Source organism: Miniopterus schreibersii (genome assembly GCF_964146895.1).
Source record: "Miniopterus schreibersii genome assembly, chromosome: 16".
Classification (NCBI taxonomy): Eukaryota; Metazoa; Chordata; class Mammalia; order Chiroptera; family Miniopteridae; genus Miniopterus; species Miniopterus schreibersii.
The window spans coordinates 3,162,859-3,187,156 of NC_138116.1; the positions used below are offsets into that span (position 1 = coordinate 3,162,859).

Consider the following 24,298-nt stretch of genomic DNA (forward strand, 5'->3'; position numbering starts at 1 on the left):
CAAAGGCTCGCGCGCGCATACAGAAGTTCATTTACAGAGGTGCAGGGATATTGCACAGAGTTCAAAGTGTTTGTTCACAATCATAGGGGATTCCCTTCCTAAGACATACAGAGCAAGATGGTAGCGACAGTCTTCCCGAGCCACTGCGACGGGCTCCGCGCCGTTCCGACGAGTGGCAGGCGCGGCCACACCCAAGATGGCGGGCCGACCCGCCCGTCGCCGCGCTCCGCGCAGGCGCACTTCGCCTGCCACTCCCGACATGGCGCCGCCAACGCGCTCTGGGGCGGGGACAAGGGCGGGGACAAGGGCGGAAGAGGATGTAGCCCGGACGGAAGCCGAGAAGGCACGCACGCCGGGGCCACAACACTGGACAGGGAAGCCGCGGGGTCGCAGGGATGATTCCCCCGCAGGAGGCGTCCGCCCGGCGGCGGGAGATCGAGGACAAGCTGAAGCGGGTGAGACTGGCGCTGGGGAGGCGTGGAAGGAGGGGAGGGAAGGGGCCGGGCCCCGGGCCAGGGCATCTACCCTGGAAGGAGGCGGGGGTGAGCGGGGAGATGGGCCTGGGGGCGAGCCCGCGACGCGGTGGTCCTTAGCCTCGGGCTTCTGGTGACTCCGTCCCCTCCGCTGCCCCAGGAGGAGGAGACGTTGTCCTTCATCCGAGACAGCCTGGAGAAGAGCGACCAGCTCACCAAGAACATGGTGAGTAACCGTCAGCTGCGAGGAGCCGACGGGCCTCGGGAGCCTGGACGGAGCCTCGCGGCCTGGCGGCTGCAGCGCCTGAGCCTTCGGCCCTGGCCCGGGTGGCGATGGCGGGGATGCGTGGGTGTCTCTTAGCAACGGCGCGGCGTGTCTGCGACCCAGCTCCCTTCGCCTTGTCCGCCTCGTCACTGAGGATGCCGCTGCCCCCGCGGGCCCGGGCTTTCTGCCTTCTCCCCGAGCTCTGCGCTCTTCTTCCTCTCCTGCAGACATTTAGTGAGCCTGACTTAGGTGGGCTGGGTCCCGGTCACGCGTCACCCTCGATTCCAGGGGCGGTCGGAGGGCAGGGTTGGCACTGCTGAGATGACCGAGGGCAGGCCAGGCTCAGCCGAGGTCTCCCCCGTGGGCTTCGGGGTGGAATGAGCTCTGAAGTCAGACAGATGTAGGATGCAGCCCTCTCCCTCCACTGGCTTGTGTGTGGCCCTTGACAGGTAACTCCCAGCCTCAGTAGACTCATCTGATAAAGCAGAGACAACGCCAACCTCCCGATGGGGCTGTGAAGGTCACAGGAGCTGATACGTGGGAAGGCGTCTTGCACACCACCTGGTGCCCAACAAATAGGGAGTTTCCTTCTTTATTTCTAGAGGAGGCTGTAAAGCACAAACCGAGTAAATTCAAACTCGGGTGTGCATTTAGTAACACAATCATAAAGTCCCAGTCTGTGTTTAATGAAATTCACCCTTAGAGAGAGAGAGGCTTTAGAAAGTGCCAGCAACAGCATTCAAGGCTACTCCTTAGGACTCTACTTCCGGTCCAGTCTAGGAGAGCCTCAGAAAGGACAGAAATTGAGATTTGGCTTCAAAGGATGGAAGGGAAACTCTCCTGGGGTGATTATCTTAGGAGGAGTTCATTGGGTGCTTGGGTTGCCTTCAAATCAAACTTCGTCCAATTTATTTGGACCGCCTCCAGGCATGTGGTGGGTGCTGAGGATACAGTGGTGAACAGCTTATTGTCTAGAAAGCCATGGGGAAAGCAGCAAATGCCCAAGATCTGGCTGGGGTCTGGAAGCAGTGCTGGGACAGCAGTGAGGCCTGAGAGCACAGGGCTCCTCCCCCGCAGGTGTCTATCCTGTCTTCCTTTGAGAGCCGCCTTATGAAGCTGGAGAACTCCATCATCCCTGTGCACAAGCAGACAGAGAACCTGCAGCGGCTGCAGGAGAATGTTGAGAAGACTCTGTCCTGCCTGGACCATGTCATCAGCTACTACCATGTGGCCAGTGACACTGAGAGGATCATCAGGGAGGGGTGAGCTAGGGCCAGAGGGTCACGGTCTTTTCATTCTGTCTTTTTTTTTTTTTTTTTAAACTTATTGTTGACTTCTTTTTCTTTAATTTATTGTTGACAAGGGCCACAATTTTAACACCTCCTGGTCCTAGGCCTTGGAGGGGAGGGATAGGATGTATTTGAATCCGGAGTCCCCTGGATTAAGTCTCTTCTTCCCCCTTCCCAGGACCCTCCCCTTGGCCCTCTTCGTCCTCTGTCTGCCGGGGCTGATGGGACTCTTTTCCTTCCCAGTCCCACAGGGAGGCTGGAAGAGTACCTGGGAAGCATGGCCAAGATTCAGAAGGCTGTGGAGTATTTCCAGGACAACAGCCCAGACAGCCCAGAGCTCAACAAAGTGGTAAGGGGCCAGCAGGGTAATGTGAGAGGTTTGGGGACACCAGGCCCTGCCCTGGTCTCAGAAGAGACAGAAGCAGCCAAAAGAAGAATGTGATAGAAAAAGCAGGTACCTAATACTGTAAACATACTATGGTCCTCAAGACTCTGCCTCAGGAACCACAGGTATACATTTTATTGCATTTGTATAATGTAATTAAATTATAAGTTACATGTGCAGCGTATACTTAACATTTGATTTTTATAAATGCATTTGTGGTTTTTTTATTGTGGTAAAAATACATACTATAAAATTTATCAACTTAATCTTTTTTTTAAAGCCAAATTTATTCATTATTGATTTCAGAGAGAGGAAGGGAGAGGGCGAGAGAGATAGAAACATCAATGATGAGAGAGTCATTGCTCGGCTGCCTCCTGCACATCCCCTGCTGGGGATCGAGCCCGCAACCCAGGCATGTGCCCCAACCAGGAATCGAACCACGATCTCCTGGATCCTAGATTGATGCTCAACCACTGAGCCACTCCTAGCCAGGCAACGTAACCACTTTTTAAAATTTATTTTTAAATTACAGTTGACGTGCAATATTTTATTAGTTTCAGGTGTAGTGATTAGACATTTATGTACCTTATGAAGTGACCACCTCTGTAAGTTTAGTACCCATCTGGCACCATATGTAGTTATTACAGTATTATTGACTATATTCCCTGTACTTTGCTTTACATCCTTGTGACTGTTTTAATAACCAGTTCGTACTTCTTAATCCCTTACCTTTTTCACGTATCCCTCTAACACCTCTCCCATCTGGTGACCACCAATTTGTTCTCTGTAGTTATGAGTTTATTTCTGGGTTTTTTTGTTCATTTATTTTGTTTTTTAGATTTCATATATAAGTGAAACCATATGGTATTTGTCTTTCTCTGACTTATTTCACAATTTTGTGTGAACATGTTTTCAGTTCCCTTTCATGTCCTGGATACTTGTCTCTTATCAGATATATGATTTGCAAATAATTTCTCTCATTCTGTGGGTGGTCTTTTCACTTTTTCATGGTATCATTTGCAGCACAAAAATTTTTAATATGAGAGTTTAATTTATCTATTTTTCTTTTGCAAACCCTTTTCTAACAAGAAAACAAGTGAATAGTGCAGTGAGAAAGTAACCAGCCAATGTTTATGAAGCATCTACTTATAGAACTCTGGGTTTCACCTGTGAACATGCAGTTTGGGAGAACATGAGGTGCAGAAATAATCAAGGAAAGCTTCCTGGTGTTTCTTCTCGGATCAAGGAAGCGAAGGCAGAGGAGGGGAGGCGAGGGCTAGCTGACCGCTGCAGCAGTGGCGGACCCTCTTCCTTCCTTCACCCCTGCAGAAGCTGTTGTTTGAGCGGGGGAAGGATTCTCTGGAGTCCGAGTTCCGCAGCCTGATGACCCGGCACAGCAAGGTCGTTTCCCCTGTGCTCATCCTGGATCTCATCGGTGGTGAGGAGGAGCTGGAGGTCCAGGAGGAGGTGCCCCTGGAGCACCTGCCCGAGGGCGTGCTCTTGGACGCGATCCGCATCTCACGCTGGCTGGTGGAATTCGGCCGGAGCCAAGGTGAGAGGGCCCGGCCCACAGGGCAGGGCCGGGGTGACAGGTGCCTCCCCTTTATTTCTTTCATCCACCTGGGTGCTGTTGATTTAATAAAAAGTTTAGCCATGGCCGGGTGGCTCGGTTGGTTGGAGCGTCTCCCGTACACCCGAAGGCTGTGAGATCGATTCCTGGTCAGGGCTCATACCTAAGTTGCAGGTTCAGTCCTCAGTCAGGGTGCGTACAGGAGGCAACTGATTGCTACTTCTCTCTCACATTGGTGTTTCTCCCTCTCTCCCTCCTGCCCTTCCTCCCTTCCTCTCTAAAATCAATAAAAATTAATAAAATCATTTTGTTGATGGCTAAAGATACGGTGTTTTTTTCTTATTCACTGATGTTGTTTCTTTGCCTCCTATAAATTACTCACATCCTTTGAATCCTTACCAAATCTTTGCGTTTTCTTATCTAAAAAAACTTAACTTCAAAAATTAAAAAATGATCAGTACCCCCCACTTCTGTTGGGGGTACTTTCACTTTTAAGACTGTCTGATTTGGGTTGAAGCCCCATGGGTGGCTGTGAGCCAGAGCAGGCGCTAGGAAGGGGTTAGCAAACAGAAACAGTGGATGCCACTGCTGCCCTGCGGGCCTGGTCCAGAGGGGAAGGAGGCTGCCACAGCCCTGTCCCTGTCTCCTCAGATTTCATGAACGTCTACTACCAGATTCGCTCCAGCCAGCTGGACCGCTCCATCAGGGGCCTGAAGGAGCACTTCCGCAAGAACAGCTCTGCCTCCGGGGTTCCCTACTCCCCTGCCATCCCCAACAAAAGGAAGGACACACCCACTAAGAAGCCCATCAAACGGCCAGGTGAGTCCCCACCCTGGCCCATTAAGCACCAGCCAGAAGGTTGTGTGGGACCTGGGTTGCTTTCAGCCACCCTAGGGTCAGCAGCGTCGGCCCCTCTGAAGCTTGTCCTCAGAGTAACCCCCCATTGTAGGCAGACAGGACAGAAAGCAGGTGTCTCTCCACCCAGCCAGGCCCCCATCAAGTGAGGCTCTTCAGCAGAGTCTGGGGGTTGCATTAATGTCTTTGGAGGAGGGAGGGGAGTCACAGATGTGGAGAGGCATGGTAACGGGGTGCCAGGGCAGAGCCACTGGCTGGGCCTCCTTCCCCTGCCACGTTGTCCCATCAGGAGGCCAGGCAAGCTGCTCAATCGAGATCGTGGGCTGGGACAGGGGCAGCCTTCACCTCAGAAAGCCAGGGTGGCTTGAAGTAACGCATAGCTGAGAAGCAGATGAGGGAGTTTCTCTTCCACAGTCAATCCAGGAAGGGAAAAATCCCATCCCACCCTCTTGGAGCAAGTGCATCCGGCTTTCAGGGCGCACTGCAAAGTTAGTGCCTGTGGTGGGCAGTGGAGGGAGGGTGCTCGGGGGAGGCCCGGGCCATGGGTTATCGGTGTCCTGTGTGAACAGCGCCCTGTCTGTCCTCCCTGTCATCATATCCCCGTAGTCTGGGCAGGTAAACAGTGTCCCTGTGAGTACCTGCAGCTTGGCAGGCCTGGTGGTCTCTGGATGCTGAGAGGTGTTGCTCTGGGCTCAGGAGAGGCTGGGACACTCTAGGTGAGGGGCTGCTGCAGGCACATGCCGCCCTTTGCAGAAAACCAGTGGCTCCACTAAGCCAGCCGACTTGGCTGCAGCTGTGGCTGCTTCTCACAGGTCGGTCCCTCTCTGTGCCTCTGTGGGTTGAGCAGGGACTGTGTCTGGGCAGCTGCCTGGGCCTGGCCAATCTGTATTCGCTTCTCCTCTCTTCTCTGATGGGCCCCTGGAGGCCCCAGGCCCTGATGTGCTCTGCCCCCAGAGTGCTGGCTGGCCATGCAGGGATAGGGCCTTCTGGGAGGAGCAGCTTACAGTGGACCGAATCCATCCTTGGCTTGTAGACGCAAGAGGAAAACTAGCTGGGAGGGTCCCCATGTTTCTGTGGGGTTTCAAGAGTAATCAGGAAGTGGCGGGCTCAGGACTGGTGTTGGGATGAGGGAATCAGGCCTGGGACATCAGTTCTGGGCTTGGGGGAAAGTAGCAGGGAGGCTGGTTGGTGGTAATGAAACGCCAGCCTCTGTCGTCCGTGGTAATTGGGCGCCTGATGACTTTGGAGCTGCCATACCAGCAGCCCCACTTGACATCCATGCCACTGTGCTGGCTGGGCTCCTGCGGGCCTGCGGCCCATCTGCTCCTGCTTAGTTGCAGGGCAGGAATCTGATGTGCTCATTAGCAGGGCTGCTCACTGAACACGGGGAGACAGATGCTGAGCTGGGGCCCCGAGTGTGGTTATTAGTAGCTAATTGTGGTGTGGTGCGAACAGGAGGAAGTGAGCCCCTCCAGACCTCGCCTCCTTTCACCCAAGCCTTCCGTGGGGTTCGTCCAGGATTCAGGCAGCCTCACTGTACTCAGAGATTGAGGGGACGGAACTAGCAGTCTCCAGGGAAGAGGGACCCGTACAGGACATCTGTGCTCGCCTGTTTGAAATGCTATTTTGTTTCCCCACGTTTCCTGCCCTGAGGTGTCTCCTTCCCACAGAGGTGGCTGACCAGGAGGCTGGGGATGCTGCAGTTTTGTCTTCATTGTTTTAACTTGTGACACTAACTATTGTTTTTTTTCTGTGCCGAGAGCATGTACCCTCTCCTGCCCTCTTTCCGCTCTCTGTGAGGCTTCTGTTAACCCCTCTGAGCTCTCGAGTTTTTTCCTGTTGCTTTGGTGGTTTGGGTAACTTCAGTGTGTGTGGTCCAGCTGCCTCTGGGTCTCCAAGCCTTTCATCCTGGGCACTGCCCTCCTAGGAAGCCCCTGCCTGTCTCACTAGCTCCCGGGTGCTGCTTTCTGTTGCCTACTGTTTGGCTACCTGCCAACACTGAGCATGCCCAGAGAGCTGTGCCTGGCACTAGCAATGGGGCGCAGGCCTCCCAGGTTCCAGGTGCCCTGAGCTCTGTCCCCGGTCTTGCCCTCTGGGTGTGAGAGCTTCGTCACCAGCTCCTCCATTATGAGCTCTGGTCTGTTCGGATTTCAGTGCCACTCAGTACTTTTTATTTGGCTCCTCTTGGCAGATCTTTGCCGACCTTATCTCCCTCACTCTGCCTGTCCTAAAGTGAGCTCAGAGCCACACAGTGAGGGTCAGCGGCAGAACCAGGAGGCCCACTGGGAATGTGTCCATTCCTTCGCCTCTGTCTGCTGGGTGCCCGCGGCCCTGGGGAAGGGGCTGCTGGGAGAGGTGGTGTCGGGCGTGCTCACTGTCGGGAGGCCGGGCGTGGGCCGCTGCTGTTTTCTCTCGCTCGTTTCCTAGGTCTTCTTATCTCCTCTCTGTGTGGCTCTGGTGACAGGGACGATCCGTAAGGCTCAGAACCTTCTGAAACAGTATTCCCAGCATGGCCTAGATGGGAAAAAGGGGGGTTCTAACCTCATTCCTCTGGAAGGTAATCCCCCTGTCCCCCTGTTCCCCCTGTCCCCCTCTCCACCATGTGTTTGTTCCCGTGGCAGGGCAGAGCCTCCAGCCCCTCAGGAGGGCCTCGGGAGCAACCCTGAGAGGGGAACGGGTGGGCCTGCACGGCCCTGGGCCACTCGCTCCGGCTGGCATAGGGACAGGTTTTGTGGCCTTGGCCTGGTCCTGTCTGGATGGCTACAGCTCTGCCCTCCCTGGGGCTCCCCACTCCCTCCCCTCCCTGTCTCTGTCCTTGTCTCCTGTTTGAACTCAGAGAAAGTTCTTTGCCGTGGGCAGCCCTTTCACGCCGAGACCAGCGGTGGCAGGACCAAGCCCGCCTAGGCCTCCTGATCACCCCTCCACTCCCACCTTTAGAAGGAGCGGGGTGTGCAGCAAAGGGACAGGCAGCTTCTTGGCCATGTGCCTTCCTTTCTCCTGTCATAGGAAGGACAGCCCCACCCTAAAGGACCTGACCCTCTTTCATAACAGTGACGCTGGGGGACAAAAGGAAGGCTGTCCCCATTCACTCGGCAGTGGCATTTCTCTAACTGGGCCTCTCCCCGTTATGGTGAGATAACCCCATGGAGCTGAGCATCAGCCCCTCCACAGCTGCCAGAAGTCCTTCAGAGCTCTCCTTGGCCTCGCAGCTTTCTCCTGGCCTCCGGGCTGGGGGAAACCAGCTCCCTAGGATAGTCTGGGCCACTGCAAGTCAGGCTTGAAACGGCTGTTCCCTAGGTGGCCTGAGGCAGAAGGGGGCTCAGAGCCCTCTCCAGTGCCCCTTCCCCAACACCCACCTCACACCCTCTCCTGGAGATGAGGCCTTCTTCCCAGTTCCTGAGGGCCTGCCCGCCCGGCCCCTGGATAAATGCTGCTTGTATTTGTGCGGCCGACGTCTCGCTAGGTCACGAGCATGATTTCCGAGTTAAGCACCTGTCCGAGGCCCTGAACGACAAGCACGGGCTGCTGGCCGGTGAGTACCGCAGACCAGCCCGAGGGCAGCTACTGCTGCCTCACAGCAGCCACCGGAGGGCCCAGCCTGCCGCTCCACTTCGAGAATGGGCCAGATCTGTCGCCTCTCTCTTTCCAGTCTCTCACTCTTTTGGGAACTAGGTCTCCTTGCCTCTCTCCAGATGGGAGTGCACACCTGGCTCTCAGGGCCCGGGCCAAGGGGAGAAGTTGCCACTACTTGGAAGGCAGGCAAAGAGGAAAAGGTGGCTTCCTGGAGGGCAGGGAGCCCTGTTACTGACTCCAGCAACAGCTCCAAAGCCCTGACTCCTGGGAGCCCACCCCTTGGCAGATAGAACTAGGTTGCCCCTGCCCCAGCCTCCAGTAGAGGGATTCAGTCTCCCGTGTCAGCTGGCCTCATAGGCCGAAGCCCACAGCCTTCTTATATGTCTCGGACAGCCTGGCTGGGCTGGTCACTGCCCTCTCAGACCCAACATTTTCTGAGGTGGATGCCTGCCCATCCCTGGCTCCTCTCCAGTACAACTCAGAATCCTCAATCCTGGGGCCAGACATACCCTACCCAGGAAATCCATTTGGGGATCTTCCCTCCTTACCCTCCCACCACCTTCAGTACCTGACACTCTGGGACATAGATACTGTCCATTGCAGAGCTAAAAGTGAAGCCAGGACAAAGGCCGGACTCAGCCCGTTTTCCCCTCCAACCGTGGGCCTGCCGGAGTCCTCAGCTTTCTTCTGGAACAGTCTTCCTCCTCCCCCGTCTGCTGCCAGTCTGAGCCCAGGCCAGGAGCTGGGGAGACCCACACCCCTGCAGCAGGGAGAGGGCTGCCCCCAGACCAGCAGCTCAGTGCACTACTGTCCTCCCAGGGAGAGACGACATGCTGGATGTGGAGACCGATGCCTACATTCACTGCGTCAGTGCCTTCGTCAAGCTGGCCCAGAGCGAGTACCAGCTGCTGGTGGAGGTCATCCCTGAGCACCATCAGAAGAAGACCTTCGACTCTCTGATCCAGGTCCTGCCCACACGGGTCCAGAGGCCATAGAGAGCTGTCACTGCAGCAGCGGGAGTGTGGACCATGCCTGTTGTCTATAGCCCTTAAATACAGCCACTTCCACCCTGCATCCTGGGGATCTGCCCTGGGTGGTGTGTCGGGTTGGTATCTCTCCATCAGCAGCATACTGGTTCCCTTACCCCCTCTAGGTGACCTCGCCGTCTGTGAGAACCAGCTCTCACCACTCTGCCCCCTCCCTGAGCTGTGTGCTTGTCCCCCTCAGGATGCACTGGACGGGCTGATGCTGGAGGGGGAGAACATTGTGTCCGCTGCCCGGAAGGCCATCGTCAGACACGACTTCTCCGCAGTGCTCACCATCTTCCCCATCCTGCGGCACCTCAAGCAGACCAAGCCTGAGTTTGACCAGGTGCTCCAGGTATGTGGTTGGGGGACCCTTGGGGACAAGGGGAGGAGGAGCCCTGCTACCTGGTGTGGCCTCCCAAGAGAACCGTGTTCTCTGCCCCCACGCCTCCGCTCAGGGTGGCTGGAAGGGCAGTCCCCCGGGTGAGAGGCAGGGAGCAGCTGGAGTGCACGGGGCTGCTTGCGAGCAAGGTGGCCGGGGCGCCCGTTGTGTAGCTGTGTGCTTCCTTAGGGAACGGCCGCCAGCACCAAAAACAAGCTGCCCAGCCTCATCACCTCCATGGAGACTGTTGGAGCCAAAGCGCTGGAGGACTTCGCTGACAACATCAAGGTGAGCTCCTCCCTCCACTGCCACAGCCACCTCCCTGTGGGCAGGGCCGCCAGTGGCCTGTGGAGCATGCCTTCAGAAGGACGGCCTATGAGCGGGTGGGTCTGCTGGAGGGAAGTCTGTCAGCATCCATTGCCTCCCTTTTCTTTCTGGGTCCTCCAGGCCTGAGGCTCCTGCCCACCTTTTCCTGGCACATCTGTCTTGCTCACCTTTGTGCCTTAGGGGTATCCTGACACCTGTCTGCCAGGAGGTGGCACCATGAGCTGGCATGGGGTGGGTTCCAGGCCTCCTGGGGAGCTCTTTCAGGGAGTCAGCGGTTGTTTTTCCCACAGAATGACCCTGACAAGGAGTACAACATGCCCAAGGATGGCACCGTGCATGAGCTCACTAGCAACGTATGTGCTGCCCCCTAGAGGGGGTGGGGCCCAGAGCCACCCTTTTCACTGGGCAGACCCCTGGCCCTGCACTTGCGCCAGAATGGCGGGGGGGGGGGGGGGGGGGGGGGGGGGGGGGGGGGGCGTGTGGAAGGTGGTCTGGCCTTTGGGCCCTGCCCGACCTTCCTGACTTTTTTCCACCCCTGCACAGGCCATCCTCTTCCTACAGCAGCTCCTGGACTTCCAGGAGACGGCGGGTGCCATGCTGGCCTCCCAAGGTACTTGGCGCCTCCCAGTGGGGCCCCCAGCCCTGTGCCCCCTCCTCCCTCTTGCCTGGAGATGCGGGCTTAGCCCCCACTCCAGCGGGCACTGGCCACCTCTGATGAGGAGGCTTCCCCCAGCCTGTGGAGTGGGATGGAGATGTGACCTGTGGTGGACCCTGAGTTCGCTGGACCCTACCCCTCGGCTCCCTGGAGAGCACTGTGTGTTTGAAGGTGCCCTCCTGCCCCACCCTCTGTCCAAATTCCTCCAGCTACTCTTGTGTTTGCCTATCCTCCTGATGAGTTTCACACAGCTGACACTTTGGGAGGCTGGCATCTTGGGGCCAGCCTGATGCCTTCCTGAGGTTGGCACATGACATGTGCACATTTCCAGTTGTTCCAAGCACTGAGACCCAGCTCAGCGTGTCTGGGCCCTGGGCCCTGGGCCCTCCCTGCCCCCATCTGAGGACTAGGGGCCATGGGGCAGCCTGTGCCTGTGGTTCTCCAGGTCTCTGCTTTCCTGTGTGCTCCCTGGTCTTCAGGGTCTGGCTTGGGTGTGCCTTGCTGTATGTCTGGCTATGGGGAGTGGTGTGCTTGACTCAGGGGACACAGCTGTTCTAACCCATTTCTGCGCTTTGTATCTTTCCTTGTCTGTCTCTCTCTCCCTCCCTCCCTCTGTTGCACCGCCTTCCACTCCGTAGTTCTTGGGGACACATACAATATTCCTTTAGACCCCCGAGGTAAGCAGTAGGGCTCTGCAGCCCCATTCTCCCCCTCTGAAACCCCATGAGTGAGGCTCCCTGGGGAGAGAAGCAACTAACAGACTCAGGACCTACTGGGAAGTGGGGGTCAGAGGGCACATGGGTTCCTCCAGGGTTTCCGGCCCTCTCACGGCCACTGTCTATCTCTGAGGTTGTCCAGGCAGTATCCTGCTGTCCCAGCACCCTCAGGACACCCTCCAGCCTAGCCCAGCACCTGCCCCCCCCCTCCCCGGCCTTCCAATCTGTGTAGGCAGGTCCCCTCTGTTCAGCAGGGCAGGAGAGCAGGTGGTGGGATGTGAGGAAGGGGAGAAGCTGTGGGAGCCCATTCTGACTATTGCTGACAGATAGGATAGGCGGGCCTTAGATGCCACCCAGCAGGGGTCGGAGATTGGAGGTCCTGCTAGCCTTTCTGAGGATCGTGGGCCACCCTGTCACCATAGAGGGGCTTATTCATTCAGGGTTCCAGAAAAAGTCCAAGGGAGTGCTCTATGTAGCCGGCAGGGTGCCCTGGAGCCCAGCAGATACCCAGCTCTTCCCCAGCTCCTTTCTGTCCCATCAGCCAGAGGAAGGAAGGCTCAGAGGCCCCTCCCAGCCTGACCTCAGTTGCCCCCTGGGCGGAGGGAAGACCAGAGGGTCTCGGTTGCTGCCGCCGCCATAGCAGGATTCTCCTCTCTCACAGAGACCAGTTCTTCAGCCACCAGCTACAGCTCCGAGTTCAGCAAGCGTCTCCTGAGCACCTATATCTGTGAGTCTCCAGCCAGCCAGCAGCCACAGCCATAGTCCCTGCCTCGCCCTGCCCTCTTCTTTTAGTGCTCTTCTGCTAGTCCTAGTTCCTCTCCTGAGCCCCCGGACCTTTGGATTTATAACCTAACCTCTGGTTCAGGGCAGAGGGGGGTTGAGGCTTGTGGGGTCTGGAGTCGGGGAGGGACTGCAGTGACAGGTAGGGCTTGGTTTATGGGTCCTAGGATTGGGTCATTTTGGTCAAACTGCCATGTGGGTGTGGCCACATCTTTTCCTATGCAGGTAAAGTCCTGGGCAACCTGCAGTTGAACCTGCTGAGCAAGTCCAAGGTGTATGAGGACCCAGCTCTGAGCGCCATCTTCCTGCACAACAACTACAACTACATTCTCAAGGCCCTGGAGAAGTACGTGGCGTGGGGCTGTGCCCTCCGCTGGCTGTGCCCTCCGTGTGTCTGGTGGGGAAGGCAGTGCTTTACTCTTCACTGCCCTGGGACACGGAGGCATGTGTGCTGCCTTCTTATAGGCCTTGTGGGTGGGGTGGTTCGGGCAGGCCCCGCTGGTGTGCTGTCGAGGCCTGCAGCCCTTGGGCCCTGGGAGCCAATCCAGCCTCCTCTCCTCCATTTCCTACCCCACCCCAGGTCCGAGCTGATCCAGCTGGTGGCTGTGACCCAGAAGACGGCCGAGCGCTCCTACCGGGAACACATCGAGCAGCAGATCCAGACCTACCAGCGCAGGTGGGAGGCTGGGCCCTCTCAGGCACCCCGCCCTGCACCCACCACCCATACTCTCCTGAGTCTCGGGACGCTGGGCCCGAGTGGGATCAGTATCGGGGAGCTGTTGCCCTGTGGACCCCAAGCCTCCACTCGTCCTGTGATCGTGTTCAGCAGTGGTGATGGGAGCCCCTTTACCCACCGCTGCCTATTCCTGGGGGCCCTGCGCCAGCCTCTTCAGAGGGTGGTCCACCTGCCGGCCAGGGTGACGCTAAGCCTAGTTGCAGGGCTGACGTCAGAGATGTGGGGAACGTGTGGCCCACGCGAGGGGCAGGGTTACTAGAGCTCTTGAGCTTGGCTGAGCAGCCTCTGCAGAGCCCCCTCTTCTGCTCTGGGGTTTGTGTGTGTCTCTCGCCCTTTGTGCTCCTTCCCTTAAAGTGTCTTCCTCTGCCTTCCAGTGTCTGTCCCCTACCTTCCTTTCCTCCTCACCTGCTGCTCCGTCTTTATTTACGGTGATACGAAGGGAAGCGTAGTTGACAGTATTTGTTCAACTTATTGAATGTTTTTTCCTCTTCATTGTCAAAGAGAGCCTCTCACACTCTATTCCTGAAGAAAAACCTCCGTTGTGTTTTGTTTAGTTGTGATGCAGATGAGTTCCTGCCCTCCCCTCCCCTCCCCTCCCTCAGTAGATCAAAAGATTTAAAACAACAACAAGCAAACCAGCCTCCAGGAAGAAGCAGCTGTCTGAGGCTGTCCCTCCTCCGCCCTCTGCTTTTTCTCCCTCTGCAGCTGGTTAAAGGTGACTGACTACATCACGGAGAAGAATCTACCTGTGTTCCAGCCCGGAGTCAAGGTGGGCTGAAGGCCTGGGCTAGGAAGGGGTGTCTAGCATGTGTGATATCATTTGCTCTGTTCCCGGAAAAAATGTTCGAGAGTCCATCTGGGGTGAGAGAACAGAGGATGCCTGTGGCCATTAGAGCTGGGCTCACATGGTTGGGGAAGGAGCAGGGGTTGGTGACTGCCCTGAGGAAAGCTTTCTCCCCCCCCCCAGCTCCGGGACAAGGAGCGTCAGATGATCAAGGAGCGGTTTAAGGTGAGCTGGGACCCTGTCCCCGCCACTGCTGCTGCTGCTGCTGCTTTAGCGGCACGTTCATCTCTGGGTCGCTTCTCTTTCCACCTCCTTGGTGGCCAGGGTTTCAATGATGGCCTTGAAGAATTGTGCAAGATCCAGAAAGCCTGGGCTATTCCTGACACGGAGCAGAGAGACAGGATCCGCCAGGCTCAGAAGCACATTGTCAAGGAGACCTACAGGGCCTTCCTGCACAGGTGAGCCCCGCTCCCCACTTCCCTGGCTGCAGCTTTGTGTTCTCCTTCCAGAAAACATGGAGGAGGTAGGTTTGGGTGGCAGATCCAACGCCCTGGGCATTGGTGTGGGGTCAGGCAGAGGTGCCCCTCAGGGACACCCCACCTGGAGGGCCCTAGGCTGAGGTGAGCATGGGAGGGGGCGGGCTGCCTGCTGACCTCGGTGCCTGGACAGGTACAGCAGCGTGCCCTTCACCAAGAACCCCGAGAAGTACATCAAGTACCGCGTGGAGCAGGTGGGCGACATGATCGATAGGCTCTTTGACACCTCTGCCTGAGCCTGCTGCTGGCTCTGCCTGGTTGTACCAGCTGGCATGTTATTGGACACATAAACCAGTGTTAACCTGCCTCTGGCCCAGTGAGTTTGGTGTCTTTTGGGACAGGCCGTTTCTTCACTGCCCATGCCAGGAGCCCTGTTCCTGGGCCCTTGAGTCCTGGTTTACGCTTCTTCTCCGCCTACCCCCCCCCCCCCATTCTCCACCAAACCAGCACTCTTCTGGCACTGGCTTCCTGCACACCTTGGGTCTTGTGTCCCTGACCTCGGCCTGCAGGGGCCACGTGATGGCTTCAAGACAGGAAAGGACAGAGGAAGACAAAGGCTTTGCCCACAGCTGCCTCGTGGGCACAAGAGCAAGAGGCAGAACAACCCCCGCCTAGTTCACAGCTGGGGAGGAGCATGCCCTCAGCTCACGTGGGTAGAGAGGCACAGGCCACGCTGAGCAGAGGGCCTGGAGGAGACACGAGCAGAACTGACCAGCTCTTGGAATCCATGCAGAAAACATTTCCCGTCACCTGCATCCTGAGGGCTGGGGTGTGCTATCCCCCAGGAGTGCTCTCTCCCCATTCCCCCTGGGGGCCAGCACACCTCACAGTCGAGAGGAGTTCTGACCACCCTGTGCGCCTGACCCTTGGGGCCCTGCCCCCTGGTCCCCACTGCCTCCCGCCCAGCCCAAGCAGTAGTCTCAGGAGCAGTTAGGCTGGAGGGGGAGGGGGACTGGCTAACTGGTGGCCACTGGTGAGAAGTTCAGGAGTGGAGTGGGGGTCTGGGTGTGAGGTGGGGCCCCACCTACATAGGATGAGAGTGAACAGCTGAGCTCAATGAAAACAGACCCTCAGGGTGCACTTGCACTTGGGTGATAGGTTTATTTCACACACGTTACTTGCACACTATCAGGAGAGTTCAGGGTCGCCTGGGGTCCTCCAGGCTCAGGGAAAATGTGGCCTCCCTCCCCCTCTCTCCAGAGACCCTGTCACAGCCCTCCCCCAGGTCTATAGCCCCGGGCCCTACCCTGTTACAGCCTGGGCTGCCCACCATGGGGTGCAGCCTCCCCGGGGGCTGGGTCAGATTTGCATGTTGCCCACATCCAGAGTCCAACGAAAATGAACTGGCTGCACACTACCCCTGCCACATACAGCAGGAAGAAGGTGTGATCGGCAGCCTCGACCCAGCTCCTCCGTGACCCCGCTTCTCTTCTGGTGGCCTCTGTGGGGGAGGCAGGAGCACGAGCTGCACTGCAGGGCTCAGCCAGCACTCTCCCCCAGAGCAGAGGAGTGAACCCAGGGACTGGCGCCATATTTCTCCCTTCTATAGATTCACACCTAGTGAATATTCGGGTCTGGCCCATTCTAGGCCATCTTGAGTTGAAGGAAGACCCTCCTAGAGAGGTTCCACGAGGCACAGGGTCATCTCGGGGAGTTTGAAGTCACCCAGGCCTTCAGGAAGATTAACCTTGCCCCCTGCTCCAGACCTGCCTCTTCCATGGTAATGCAGCCGAGAGATGGAGGCCGGCAGAGTGAGTGCAAGGAGCTTTTAAATAGCCCCAGGGACCCGGCCCCAGGCATGCAGCCGGCAGGCTCCGCCCTATTCAGCCTCCCAGCCTCCTGCCTCACCCACCCCAGGAAGAGTCCCAGCCCCTGCCCACCTTCAGGATTAGGCCCTGCACGCTCACGAGCTTGCTGCGCCCCTCTCAGGGCTTGGTGGGGGCTGCTCCTGGCCCGGAGGTGGTCCCTGGCCAGCAGTCCAGCCAGCAGCACAGTCTCCATGGTGCTGATGAAGAGCAGCAGCAACAGGACGGTGAAGTAGTAAACTGGGAGGGCAGGGACAGGGGTAGGGGTCAGGGGGCAGGCCTGTGCCTCCAGTGCCCAGGGAGCTGAGCAGAGGGGGAGAAGGAGGCAGGCCAGGCAGAGTGGTCCTGCCCAGGGCCAGGTGAGGGCACAGGGCTTACTGAGCAGCGGGTTGCAGGAGGAGGAGCTGGGCAGGGCCTGCACCAGGGAGGAATGGAAGACCAGGTAGCCCAGCAGCAGGGTCACCTTGTAGGCAATGCGCTCCGTGGCCTGGAGGGGCAGCAGCCCCCCGCATATGTCAGCCAGCAGCAGCGCCTCCCCGGGAACCAGCAGCGCTATGATGGCCTTCAGTGCTGTGTTCTGAAGGTGCAACTGGAAGGAAGAGCATTGGGGCTTTCTGGGGAGACGTGCAGGGGGTGGGCAGGAGATGGTGATGTCATGCCTCTGGCTCTGCATCCTTGATGCCCCTGCTGCCCTCTGTCAGCCACCCCGACTCACCGTCACCTGGAAGCAGGGCACCAGCTGCTGGGGTGGGACTTGGGTTTTCAAATCCTGAACTATATACTCCCTCTTGACGCTCACAATCTCATTCACCACGCGGGCCTGAAACTCTAGCTCCGCCACTGGGGGGGGTGGGGGAGAACAGTGAGCTAAGAGATGCCCCGGCCCCCAGTCTCCTGGGAGTAGGGGTAGAGACAAGCTGGTGCCCAGGACGATGGAGACTTCTGATGGCTGCTGGGGCAGGCTTGGAGATGTAACTGGTCCATGCAAGGGCTTTCCAAACCAGAATTTGCACCCCCCCAAGTTTCCTCCAGTTAGAGGAAGGGCCTTTCCGATTCATAGATGAATTTTCATTGTACAAATAAATGCACTTTGCACCGCTTTGTGGAGGGGAAGTGGTTGCAGACATCCACTGGTGTAGCATCTCACATCTGAGTTACTAGGATTCATGGGGCTGCAGCTGTGGTATTGCCCAGAGGGGAGGGGTGTACGGGAGGGGTGGGACTTCTGTGCCAAGCCAGACATCACCTGACTGGCCTGTGGGGTACTGACTGGGTGGCTGTGCCCTCAGGATGTCTCCAGGGATGAGGCCACAGCGACCTGAGCTGACACCAGTGGCCCAGCCACTGCAGCTTGGCCCTGGGTGTTGAGGGCAATTGCTTTGCAGTAGCCGAGGGGGAGAGAAGACGAGGGGCTGCAGTGAGAGCAGGGGGAACTAGGAGACGGGGCTGCTGCTTGAATGGGAGGTCAGGGTGAGAAGCATCTTTGCTCCTGGGTCTGTTCAGCTCCCCTAAGCCCAGGGTAGACCGGTGTGAACACAGGCCCACTGTCCCTGTGAAAGACATTTGCCAGAGGCCAGAAGCTTCCCCTCCCCTCTCCCCTCACCCCCCAGCCCCTGTCAGGTCGGCACCAGTGTTGCTGAGAGCGTAGAAGCTGAGGGTGCAGTTGCTCTGGTCTCTGGGGAAGTGGAGGAGCTCAAAGTCGCAGTTGGTCTCCGTGGTGAGGGCCAGGTAGAGCTCGACATGGCCATCTTGGTCCACTTGGGCCCGCGGGCTCTGGTCCTGCCAGTCCACCCAGAGCCTGCTGGGAAAGGCAGCAGAGCCAGAGGCCCAGCCCCTTCTCTGAGTGGGGAGGAGGGGGAGAGGGGCTGCCCAGCTGCCATCCCCTGCCCTCAGGACTCCAAAAGGAAGGGGTAACATGGGGCAGTGGAGGCATGCCAGTGCTCTGCCAGGGCCACCAGGAGAGGGACGTTCACTAAGAGGGCTCCAGGCTCTAGGTGGGGAACACAGGGACATGCATGGTGGCTCTGGACAAGAACTCCCGCCACACTTACGCCTCCTGGATAGTGAGTTCTGGTGTCCACAGCGAGTCCCAGGGCAGCGTAAGCACGCGCCGTGGGTGCGCACTCGTGTTCCAGGCCAGGCGAGTGTCCAGCCAGGACTGGAGACACAAGGACCCGCTGAGGCTCTGGCCCTCTACATATGTGCCTCTCGGCTTCCAGGTTGAAGACCGTACATCTGAGCTGGACTCAGTGGGTTCTCTTGCCCCACCTCCACCCTTTTACACTCACCCCACCCCCACCCCGGTGGGCGCTCACCAGCCGAAGCAGCAGCATGGAGGACACTGTGTACTGAAGGATGTCCTGGGGGAGGGGCAGCACGTCACCTGGGGGTTGACGGCTACATGACCAAGGAAGGCAGGAGACCCCCGCACTCCAGGGACTGAGTCCCGGCCCATTCCCAGCTTCACACTCTGGCCCACCCTCCTCAGCCTGACGCTTACCACATCAAACACGTTTGTCACAAACACCTGCACGTCCACGATCAGGGGCGTACTCCCATTCTTCGGAATCTGGATGGTTTCCTGAACCTCCAGGGGTGAGTTGAGGTCGAAGAAGGATGGCCAGGCTGAGAGATGGAGGTCAAGGTCACCTGGGTGCCTTGTGCCCAAATCCCAAAGCTCATGGCCGCCTACCTACCAACCACTGGTGTGCGGAAGCTGCGGCCCTGGGCCAAGGGCCTAGTGGTGCCAAGTCGGAGCAAGGCGAGATGGAGCAGGAGCCGCAGGGCCATCATCAGCGCTGTGCCGAGGGCTGGGTGGAGCAGCAGCGCCTAAGCTGCAACCTCTATTTCAGTCACCTCTCTGGGGGACTGAGCAGTTGGTCAAGGCAGCTGCTCTGTGCAATGACCCGGGGGCCTTGGACTTGGCACCCCCACCCTGGGTTCTGCAAACACCTGAAGACAAAGCCCAGGACCAAGCCCTGCCCACCCTGCACCTGCCTAGGCTTTCCGGTCCCGCTCCACTTCCACCACCTGGAACAGGTTGCCGTGTTCAATGCCAGCCAAGTGGGCCAGGCAAGCACAGAACCACCCCCATCCCCACCCACGCCTTTCCTGGCTTGGTCCTTCCAATCTGGGCAGGTGCCAATGGCCTCCCTTGTGTTACCATAGTGGGCACCCACCTGGCTGAAAACAAGTCCTTGTCAAAGTGCCCTGCACACAACGATGTGAGATGGGCACACCTCGGAGTTCTCCAGCCTCTCCTTAAACACCCATCGAGCCCACTTCACGTAAAAGCTTCGGCTCAAGGACTCCAGGAGTGGGGCGAAGTCGGGGACAGGTGGGGGCTAGCTGAGCAAAGCCCCAGGGCGTTCCTGTTCCCCCACCGGATTCTCAGGCTGCCCCAGTCCAGCAGCGTTAGAAGGGCTGCTGTGCGCCCTGGAACAGGACCGGCAGGGCTGGGGCGGGACTTTCTGGTCCAAAAGAGAAATCGAGCTGTTGGAGCCCTGATCCCAAATAGCAGCAGCTAGGGAAGGAAACCCCAAGGCTTAAAGTCTGCAGGCACTGATGGGGCTGCTGAGACTCCAAGGGTCCCCAGGGAGCTGGGAGCAGGGCAGGGCCCACCACACACACACTGGCGCACAAAAGCTCCTAGGAACAGACACAGTGTCTGCGTCTGCCATCGACCGCCTTCATCGAGTGCGCGCCGACACCCCGCCTGCCTGCGTCACGCGCACCGGCGGCGGCTGGTTTGCGGATCTGTGCGCATCCGGCGCTTCCAGATGGCCGCGTGCAAAGAGCCTTCGCCTGTCGCGCTCCCCAGCCTTGCTCATTTAGGAATTTCTGCGCAGATTTTTAACTCGGCTGCCCTCTTTCCCAGTGACTCAGGAAAGCACCTGCACCCAGTCACCCCAAGTTCCCTTGTGAAGTCCCAGAGACTTCCCACCACAGAACCTCACGAGATACGCCGGAGACACAGCGCATCGCTGCGCGTGACATGGTTTGCGCGTTTTATTAACGGACGAAACTCCACCCACTATTCCCCGGCCTCTGACTCCAGTCCTTTAACACACAAGTGGACCCCCGAAGTGCGTTTAAGTCACATTAACTGTCAGGATGCCATTGGGGACCTTCTGGTCCCGCCAGGACGGGCTGGGAACCTGGCGCGAGCCCCGGACGCCGGGAGGCGCGGGCTCAGGCGCGGGAGGCCCGGCCGCCTGGCTCACGCGCGTCAGGTCGGTGGAGTCGCGCTCCCGCGCGCTGCCCCTAGGGGCGCCCTGCGGCGCGGCGCGCACGCGGCCCGCGGTCCCGCGCGGGGCGCTGCGCAGGAGGCCGGCGCAGACCTGGCGGAATCCCTTGCGGAAGCGCTTGGAGACCAGCGCGTAGACGATGGGGTTGACGCACGAGTTCGCGTAGGACACCAGGTGCGAGAGGATGCGCAGCGCGTAGGTGGCGCGCGTAAGTGGAAAGCGGCCGAACCACACGCAGAGGATAAGCGCGTGGTGAGGCATCCAGCAGAGGCAGAAGAGCGCCGCCACGGTGATGATCATGCGGGTCACCTTGCGCTTGGCCCGCCGGGCGCGCGAGCCTGCGGCCACCGGGTCGACCGCGCGCCAGAGGTAGCGCAGAGTGCGCGCGTAGGTCAGGCCGAGCACCAGCACGGGCAGCAGGTAGCTGAACACGAAGGTGCAGAGGTCCATGGCGCGGCGTCGGGGCGCGCTCCACGCCGGGTGGCACACGGTCAGGTTGGCCAACCTCGACTGGCGATAGTAACTCAGGTAGGGCCCAGAGAAGAGCAACGACAGGCCCCAGATGAGCGCGATGGCCGCCAGCGCGTTTCGAGGGGTGCGCAGCTGGCGGGAGTGCAACGGGTAGCGGATAGCCAGATACCTGCGGGTCAGGCCAGGAGGGGAGATGCGGGCTGAGCGGGCGGATTCCGGGGCAGGCCCCGGCCTTTGCACCTCTGGGCCCACGCCCACTCTCGAGGAAGGTCCTTAGTGCGCGGACACCCCGCACACACCCGCGGGGCGGGCGACCCGGTGCATCCCCGCGGGCCCTCTGCAGCGTCGCCATGTGGGGGAGACCCAGCAGCACGAAAGGCGCACGTGCAGGACACTCGTGTCTGCTCTTTCCGGGACTACTGCCAGGCTCCACCCGGGAGGGCACCCCGAAGGCTGAACAGGCTTTGGGGCACCCGGAGGCTGGGACTGCCCACCAGTGACGGTGCCCGGAGAGGTAGGACCCGGGCGCCTCGAGGCTCCAGCAGACAGCCTGGAAACGCCAGGCGAGGAATCTCCTTAGAGAAGCGGACGCTCGATGGGTCCCACCAGCGCTCTTGGAACCGACACACTCCGCGCTCAGTGGAGCCGGGAGGTGCATGCGGAATGGGGCCCCACCTCGCTGTTTTTCCAGGGGGGATGGGGAGCACATGGGGGTGGAGGGGGGCGGGGAGATACCATCGTCATACCCGTATTTCCTCCCCAGGACTCATCCAGGTGTCCTTCCAAGCTCCGGCTTGGGGGGGTGGGCCAGCTCGGGCGCGCTCCTCTCCCTGCCCTCGACCCTGGCCTGGAGGTGGGGTGCAGAAGGCGTGGGACCGAGCTAGGAGCCCCAGGGTGTGCTCCCTCGGACTTTGGCATCCCCCCCCCCCATGAGGGACCCAAATTCCGCAGTCGGGCCCAGAGTCCAGGGCAGCGAGCAAAACATGGCTTCAAGGTTGAGTTTGACGCCATGAGACCGCTGGCTTCCCGAACACAATTCCTGGGTGGGCGGCTCTGAGCACCCAGCCTGAAGTCGTTCTCGGCTGTAAACTGGGCACAGTAATCCCTCCCACCCCATCCCGATCTCACAGGGGCCTTGAGCCTCCAGCGAGACCAAGCACCGGGGGAAAACGCTGCGCTCTGTCGGCTGCCGGAGGCGCGCTGGGCAGCTGAGGTCTCAATCCTACAGCCCCAGGGACGCACCTGACAGAGGGACCCCGGGGTCCCCCGTCCTTACGCATCTTTCTCCAGCAGGCCGGCTGGTCCTCCACTCCCTCCGGGTCCCTCTGCCGTCTTAGAGTCTTTTTCTGCTCTCCGCACGTCTTTCCCGCGCCCCTGCCCGGGTGCCCACCCCTGGGCTCACCTGTCCAAGGAGACGGCGGCCAGCGTGAAGCTGCTGGCGTGCATGGTGAAGAAGGTGAGGAAGTGCACGGCCCTGCAGAGCAGCGAGCCGAACACCCAGCCGTCCAGGGTGTAGATGGTGGCCTGGAAGGGCACGCAGCACAAGATGAAACACAGGTCGGCCACGCCCAGATTGAGGATGAACAGGTTGGTGGTGCTGACCGCCTGGCGGCCGCGGAGCAGCACGGCCAGCACCAGCGTGTTGCCCACGGTGCCCACGAGAAAGATGAACGCGAATAGCATGGGTACGACGACCGCCTCGGGCTGCCAGCTGCCCTCGCCGCGCATCTCGCTCGCGTGCCCGACCCCGGGGCCACCCGAGTCATTCATGGTGCAGCCGCACCCGAGTTTCGACGGGCGCGCAGCTCAGCTGCAGGCGGAGTGAGCCTTGCGGCGCCCGGAGCTGGAGGCGGGGGTGCGCTGGGGCGAGCGGGAGGAGCTAGCAGCTGCAGGGGTGGGATGGCCCCCCGAGGCGCTTGGCTGCGCGGGGCGGGGGGGTGGGGGTGGGAGAAGGGCTGTCAAGTGGCTCTGGCGCGTCCAGACCCAGGCGTGGGCAGCCCAACCCCGGGGCGCAGGGCTCTTGGGTGCGCTCCAGTCCCCGGGTCTGGGCTGTGCGGGGCTGAGAGGCGGACTGACCTCCCCAGCAAACGCTGGAGTGGTGGAGGGAACGAGCTCCGGGACCTGCGTGTGCGCGGCGCTGCCGGGAGCGCTCGCCCCGGACCCGACGCGCCTTAGCGCTTCCCTGAACCCTGGTGGGCGCGCGGGGCCTCCCCGGGCTGGCTGGGGGCGTCCTAGGAAGATTTCCCGGCGGGTGCTAAGAGGTGGTGGTGGGGAGGTGACAAGGGGTGGAGGCAGGTGGGGGCCTCGGCTTTCCAGAATTGGAGAGTGGGACAGCCCTGCGGTGTACTCCGCGCCTCTTCCCAGTCGTAACTCCCAGGAGCACCGCGCCTCACTCAGGGGAGCGCCCAGAGGCCGCGGAGAGCCCCCGTGGGGATGAGGGAATTTGGTTACTTTGATCTCGTTCCCTTGTCACCCCCATTAAACGTTTCTCTCTCCGATTCAATCCAATAAGTAGTATTTATCCAGCATCTCCTGTGTGCCAGGTATCCAAAAAGGGAAAACTTGAATACAAAGTAGCAGAAAGCACCAGCAGCCTTTTCCTAGATGGCCAGGAGGGTGTTTAGGTTGCAGTCAAACTTAAGTATTTGTTTTTAATTTTGACGTATCGGTCATCAAGCATTTGTGACGTGGAATCATTATTGTTTGTATAGAATTTAACCCCCCCAGTGCACTGGGTATGAAAAATCACCACCTTCTGCTTCTGTAGCTTGATCCCTGCCCTGTCCGTTGGCTCCCAGTCAAGACCATTCCCCCTCCCCCCCCCACCTACCTGTTCCTGTGAGCAGGGAAACCCTAATCACACCCCTGCCCTGCCTGCCTTCTCATTGCATAGAAAAATAATGCAGCTCACGTTTATGTGATGCTTGTCATTCATGCATTCAGTATTTATTAAGCACCTACCCTGTTCCAGGCACCGTTCTGGGTCCTTGGGACCTACCAGTGAGCTCTGCAAAGACCAAGGCCCTCGGCGAGCTTCCTTTCTTGCAGGGGAGATGCACAATAAACATCACTCATGTAAATTATTCATCTCGTCCAAGTTTATAAGTACTTGCAGGCAAAGCAGATGAGGGTAAGGGAATTTAGGGGTTACAGGGGTAGCGGCCACGGTGCAGTTTAAAACGGGGTGGTCAGGCAGACCTCATTAGGAAGGTGACATTTGAGCAAAGACTTGAAGGAGGTGGGGGAGCTGGATTAGCAGGTATCCAGGAGAAGAGCGTTCCAGAGAGAGAACAGCCAGTGCGGGCCCCACGGCGGGCACGTGCCTGGGCCCCTGAGCAAGGAGGCTGGCGTGGCTGTGCCCAGCGGACGCGAAGGCGGTTGGCAGGACAGGGGGGCACTTCCTCTGGCCCTCGCTTTCTCAGGC

At 59.1% G+C, this 24,298-nt stretch overlaps 3 protein-coding genes across 6 annotated transcripts; 1 reads left to right on the forward strand and 2 right to left on the reverse strand.

Moving 5' to 3' along the window:
- The first annotated feature begins 286 nt into the window (after positions 1–286).
- Positions 287–14,657, forward strand: EXOC7 (exocyst complex component 7). Of its 4 annotated transcripts, XM_081161198.1 has the most exons (20): positions 287–455; positions 634–699; positions 1,816–2,000; positions 2,271–2,376; positions 3,742–3,964; positions 4,634–4,801; positions 7,302–7,394; positions 8,301–8,369; positions 9,230–9,375; positions 9,638–9,790; positions 10,007–10,105; positions 10,435–10,497; positions 10,688–10,754; positions 12,177–12,242; positions 12,521–12,641; positions 12,876–12,971; positions 13,737–13,800; positions 13,999–14,040; positions 14,140–14,273; positions 14,485–14,657. In XM_081161198.1, exons 1-20 carry the CDS (start codon positions 396–398, stop codon positions 14,585–14,587), a joined length of 2,124 nt encoding a protein of 707 aa, XP_081017324.1. In that variant the 5' UTR covers positions 287–395; the 3' UTR covers positions 14,588–14,657. The 4 variants fall into 4 exon arrangements, with proteins under 4 accessions (XP_081017324.1, XP_081017325.1, XP_081017326.1 ...); XM_081161199.1 differs by lacking the exon at positions 8,301–8,369; XM_081161200.1 differs by lacking the exon at positions 7,302–7,394.
- A 770-nt stretch (positions 14,658–15,427) lies between these two features.
- ZACN (zinc activated ion channel) lies at positions 15,428–18,946 on the reverse strand (the record flags this gene model as incomplete). Its single annotated transcript, XM_081161202.1, has 9 exons — positions 15,428–15,792; positions 16,232–16,396; positions 16,535–16,745; positions 16,872–16,996; positions 17,785–17,954; positions 18,208–18,314; positions 18,472–18,516; positions 18,657–18,781; positions 18,853–18,946. The coding sequence occupies 9 exons, from the start codon at positions 18,944–18,946 to the stop codon at positions 15,602–15,604; spliced, it is 1,233 nt and encodes a 410-aa protein (XP_081017328.1). The 3' UTR covers positions 15,428–15,601.
- A 1,301-nt stretch (positions 18,947–20,247) lies between these two features.
- GALR2 (galanin receptor 2) lies at positions 20,248–22,644 on the reverse strand (the record flags this gene model as incomplete). Its single annotated transcript, XM_081162610.1, has 2 exons — positions 20,248–21,043; positions 22,277–22,644. The coding sequence occupies 2 exons, from the start codon at positions 22,642–22,644 to the stop codon at positions 20,248–20,250; spliced, it is 1,164 nt and encodes a 387-aa protein (XP_081018736.1).
- Between the last annotated feature and the right edge of the window lie 1,654 nt (positions 22,645–24,298).